The sequence below is a fragment of the Salmo salar genome, chromosome 10, assembly GCF_965601325.2.
Source record: "Salmo salar chromosome 10, fSalSal1, whole genome shotgun sequence".
NCBI lineage: Eukaryota > Metazoa > Chordata > Actinopteri > Salmoniformes > Salmonidae > Salmo > Salmo salar.
The window spans coordinates 93,437,151-93,442,575 of record NC_138300.1 but is presented as its reverse complement, the minus strand read 5'-3'; the positions used below and the strand labels follow the sequence as shown (position 1 = coordinate 93,442,575).

The following is a 5,425-nucleotide window of genomic DNA, read 5'->3' as shown; positions in this document are numbered from 1 at the left end:
ATGGTTGAAAGTTTAACTCCCACCGGGTAGCCCGAATAATGAGCTTTGTGATTGGTTCGTATTTCTTCAGTTACAACCAAACCAATTCATGATTGGATATCCTATGTGTCTGTCATAAATGTGATCATACTCTTCCTGCAAAAAGCTAGGTTGCTTTTAGCTGTCAGTGGTGTTTTATGTCATTTCCATCAACACCGAAAACGCGACAAGTTAGATCATTTTCAAATAAAATAATTTTTACCCCGAGAATTGAATTACATTTACGTCAATGTCAAAAGACAGTCGCCACGATGGACGACGGCGTGGCGCTGGTCAACACCGACTCGGCCCTAGAATTGGACAAGGGCAAGGCGGAGACGGGAGGGAGAGGTCTGGCAGCAATAGCTCTGGATCCTCGCATGGAGGAGGCAAAAGCAGGAATACTCCCATAACCGTTGCCTCGAAGGTAGCTAGCTCTATTTTCAAGTTATACTGTATAATACACAAGCAAAGTAAGACCGCGTTTAGCCAGCCAACAAAAATAAACCAATTTAGCTAAGGGTTTTAGGCTGGGTTTCTATGTAAGCACTTTGTGACATCTGCTGATGTAAAATGGGCTTTAAATACATTTCATTGATTGATTAATTGATCGAGCGCTAGATAGCTAGCTAACTGGGCTACTACTGTCGCTATTCTGTAGCATTCGTTATGTTGTCGCTAACTCCGCTCAGCTGAAATCCACGGCTATTTTTACCTAACTAGCTAGCTAGCTAGCTAAAGTAGCTAATGGTGTGTTGAGTTGCAGGCCCTTTCGATAGGGGTTTTATTCCTTTTGTCCAAAGTATATAATATCTTCTTGTGTCGTTATGTTAACTATACGCTACCGGTCAAACATTTTAGATCAAGGGTTTTCTTTATTTTTTTTAAAATTTTCTACATTGTACAATAATATTGAAGACATCAAAACTATGAAATAACACATGGAATAATTTAGTAACCAAAAAATTGTTACACAAATCAAAATATGTCTGAGATTCAAATAGCCACCCATTCCCTTTGACAGCTTTGCACACTTTTGGCATTCTCTCAACCAGTTTCACCTGGAATGCTTTTCCTACAGTGTTGGAGTGACCACATATGCTGAGCACTTGTTGGCTCTGCGGTCCAACTCATCCCAAACCATCTCATTGGGTTGAGGTCGGGTGATTGTGGATGCCAGGTCATCTGATGCAGCACTCCATCACTCTCCTTTCTTGGTCAAATAGCCCTTATGAGCCTGGAGGTGTGTTGGGTCATTGTCCTGTTGAAAAACAAATGATAGTCCCACTAAGCCCAAACCAGATGGGATGGCGTATTGCTGCACAATACTGTGGTAGCCAAGCAGGTTAAGTGTGCCTTGAATTCTAAATAAACCACTACCAGCAAAGCATCCCCACACCATAACACCTCCCCCATGCTTTACGGTGGGAAATACACATGTGGCTATCATCCATTCACCCACACGTGACTCACAAAGACATGGCGGTTGGAACCAAAAATCTCCAATTTGGACTCCTTACCAAAGGACAAATTTCCACCCGTCTAGTGTCCATTGCTCGTGTTTTTTGGCCCAAGCAAGTCTCTTCTTATTGGTGTCCTTTAGTAGTGGTTTCTTTGCAGCAATTCGACCATGAAGGCTGCAATTTCTGCGGCTGGTAACTCTAATGAACTTATCTTCTGCAGCAGAGGAAACTGGGTCTTCCATTCCTGAGGCGGTACTCATGAGAGCCAGTTTCATCATAGCGCTTGATGGTTTTTGTTACAGCACTTGAAGAAACTTTCAAAGTTCTTGAATTTTCCATATTGACTGACCTTCATGTCTTAAAGTAATGATGGACTGTCATTTCTCTTTGCTTAATTGAGCTGTTCTTGCCATAATATGGACTTGGTCTTTTACCAAATAGGGTTGGGCCTCCAGCAAATGACTTTGAAGAGCCTTTTCTAGAATAACCGCCAGAGCTGCAAAATATAAATTAAATATGATTTAGGCTAGGCCTATTCCACTATCTAAATATGCCATTCTATTGTGTGTTATTTAATTGCCATATAATTTATTTTTACAGCGGCGTGGGGATCCTGTGGGTATCATGTAACCTAATGAATCACACTTTTTCCAGTATTTGGGAGCACGGACTGTAAGCCTTATATTAAGCATTTTGACAGTTTTTGCCAATTCCACTCTATGTAGGCTTGTTAAAGCCATTTGCGTTGCACAACCCCATCACGCAGAGGCTATATCCATATAAATAAATGAGACAAAACAAAATATTGACTAAGACTTGGCTATAACCTGTCCTGAGTGAAATAACCAAGGGGTTCCAAATGGTCAAGACTATCTATAACCTACTCTTATTGTCAGATATGTTTTCCCTATAGGCCACTGCATGTGCTTATTCAACTATTTTGTTGACAATTTATTTAGAGGCTATATTTAGAGCCCTGTGAGCTAGGGTCTCTATAAGGGGAGGCCTATAATAAGAACAGTTATAAAACACAAATCGAGTTCTAAAATTATTACGCAAGACACCAGTACCCAAAATGATAGCCTAAATTGCAATGCCTATACGCTGTAGAGGTCGACCGATTAATCGGAATGGCCGATTAATTAGGGCCGATTTCAAGTTTTCATAACAATCGGTAATCGGCATTTCTGGACACCGATCATGGCCGATTACATTGCACTCCACGAGGAGACTGCGTGGCAGGCTGACTACCTGTTATGCGAGTGCAGCAAGGAGCCAAGGTAAGGTGCTAGCTAGCATTAAATGTATCTTATAAAAAAACAATCAATCTTAACATAATCACTAGTTAACTACACATGGTTGACGATATTACTAGTTTATCTAGCTTGTCCTGCGTTGCATATAATCGATGCGGTGCCTGTTAGTTTATCATTGAATCATAGCCTACTTCGCCAAACGGGTGATTTAACAAGCGCATTCACGAAAAAAAGCACTGTCGTTGCACCAATGTACCTAACCATAAACATCAATGGCTTTCTTAAAATCAATACACAAGTATATATTTTTAAACCTGCATATTTAGTTAATATTGCCTGCTAACATGAATTTATTTTAACTAGGGAAATTGTGTCACTTCTCTTGCGTTCTGTGCAACAGAGTCAGGGTATATGCAGCAGTTTGGGCCGCCTGGCTCATTGTGAACTGTGTGAAGACTATTTGTTCCTAACAAAGACAGCCAACTTCGCCAAACGGGGGATGATTTAACAAAAGCGCATTTGTGAAAATAGAAGAATCGTTGCACGAATGTACCTAACCATAAACATCAATGCCTTTCTTAAAATCAATACACGGAAGTATATTTTTTTAAACCAGCATATTTAGTTAAAAGAAATCCAGGTTAGCAGGCAATATTAAGCTAGGGAAATTGTCACTTCTCTTGTGTTCATTGCACGCAGAGTCAGGGTATATGCAACAGTGTAGGCTCGTTGCGAACTAATTTGCCAGAATTTTACGTAATTATGATATAACATTGAAGGTTGTGCAATGTAACAGGAATATTTAGACTTATGGATGCCACCCGTTAGATAAAATACGTAACGGTTCCGTATTTCACTGAAATAATAAACGTTTTGTTTTCGAAATGATAGTTTTCGGATTTGACCATATTAATTACCTAAGGCTTGTATTTCTGTGTGTTATGTTATAATTAAGTCTATGATTTGATATTTGATAGAGCAGTCTGACTGAGCGGTGGTAGGCAACAGCAGGCTCGTAAGCATTCATTCAAACAGCACTTTCGTGCGTTTGCCAGCAGCTCTTCGCTGTGCTTCAAGCATTGAGCTGTTTATGACTTCACACCTATCAACTCCCGAGATTAGGCTGGTGTAACCGATGTGAAATGGCTTGCTAGTTTGCGGGGTGTGCGCTAATAGCGTTTCAATCAGTGACGTCACTCGCTCTGAGACATTGAAGTAGTTGTTCCCCTTGCTCTGCATTTAGAGTGGCATTGTATAAAGTGACTAGTGATCCAGTTATTTAAGTGACCAGTGATTTGGTCTCAATGTAGGCAGCAGCCTCTCTGACTTAGTGATTGCTGTTTAGCAGTCTAATGGCCTTGAGATAGAAGCTGTTTTTCAGTCTCTCGGTCCCAGCTTTGATGCACCTGTACTGACCTCACTTTCTGGATGGTAGCGGTGTGAACAGGCAGTGGCTCGGGTGGTTCTTGTCCTTGATGATCTTTTTGGCCTTCCTGTAACATCGGGTGCTGTAGGTGTCATGGAGGGCAGGTAGTTTGCCCCCATTGATGCGTTGTGCCGACCACACCACCCTCTGGAGAGCCTTGTGGTTGAGGGCGGTGAAGTTGCCGTACCAGGCTGTGATACAGCCCAACAGGATGCTCTCGATTGTACATCTGTAAAAGGTTGTCAGGGTTTTAGGTGACAAGCCACATTTCTTCAGCCTCCTGAGGTTGAAGAGGCTCTGTTGCGCCTTTTTCACCACACTGTCTGTATGGGTGGACCATTTCAGTTTGTCCGTGATGTGTACCCCTAGGAACTTCAACTTTCCATATTCTCCACTGCTGTCCCTTCGATGTGGATAGGGGGGTGCTCCCTCTGCTGTTTCTTGAAGTCCACAATCATCTCCTTTGTTTTGTTGACATTGAGTGAGAGGGTGTTTTTCCTGACACTACACTCCGAGTGCCCTCACCACCTCCCTGTAGGCTGTCTCGTCGTTGTTGGTAATCATCTGCAAACTTGATGATTGAGTTGGAGCCGTGCATGACCAGTCGTGGGTGAACAGGGAGTACAGGAGGGGGCTGAGCATGCACCCATGTGAGGCCCCAGTGTTGAGGGTCAGCGAAGTGGAGATGTTGTTTCCTACCTTCACCACCTGGGGGCGACCCGTCAAAGTCCAGGACCTAATTGCACAGGGCGGTGTTGAGACCCAGGGCCTCCAGCTTGATGATGAGCTTGGAAGGTACTATGGTGTTAAATGCTGAGCTGTAGTTAATGAACAGCATTCTTACATAGGTATTCCTCTTGTCCAGATGGGATAGGGCAGTGTGATGGCGATTGCGATCGCATCGTCTGTGGATGTAATTAAACGTTCAAATATGTTGGAATGATGAGTTTCACGCATCATGCATGCTCTGCACTTTATTTGGCTAGTAGGTAAATAGGCCTACATTAGGTGACTCGATGGCTGCATGCCTCCAGAAGGGAATCTTCTGAGGCTGAGGGGTGCTTTTCCGAAGTTGCATGGTGCTGCATGGAGATCACAAGCCTTTCAACTGGGCAGCAGTGTCGTGGCATAATTGCCATTTAATTGCATAATTAGACCACTGCAACAGAGTTGGTGTGAAGTGTGGGAATAAGCTTATGCCCGACTTAGGCTACATTTAACCTCTCCCTTGTGCATTTCGAAGTCCATATGTTCAAGACCCG

The 5,425-nt window shown here is 42.8% G+C and overlaps 1 protein-coding gene across 3 annotated transcripts in view; it reads left to right on the top strand.

Moving 5' to 3' along the window:
- Positions 1 to 123: 123 nt before the first annotated feature.
- LOC106561156 (S phase cyclin A-associated protein in the endoplasmic reticulum) overlaps positions 124 to 5,425 on the top strand; it is a 140,805-nt gene continuing 135,503 nt past the window's right edge. For 2 of the 3 annotated variants that reach the window (XM_045688219.2, XM_045688216.2), the window contains exon 1: positions 124 to 445. In XM_045688219.2, the coding sequence (XP_045544175.1) occupies positions 269 to 445 (177 nt within the window). In that variant the 5' untranslated portion in view covers positions 124 to 268. The remainder of the gene's footprint in view (positions 446 to 5,425) is intronic. The other variant, XM_045688217.2, reaches the window with a different exon arrangement.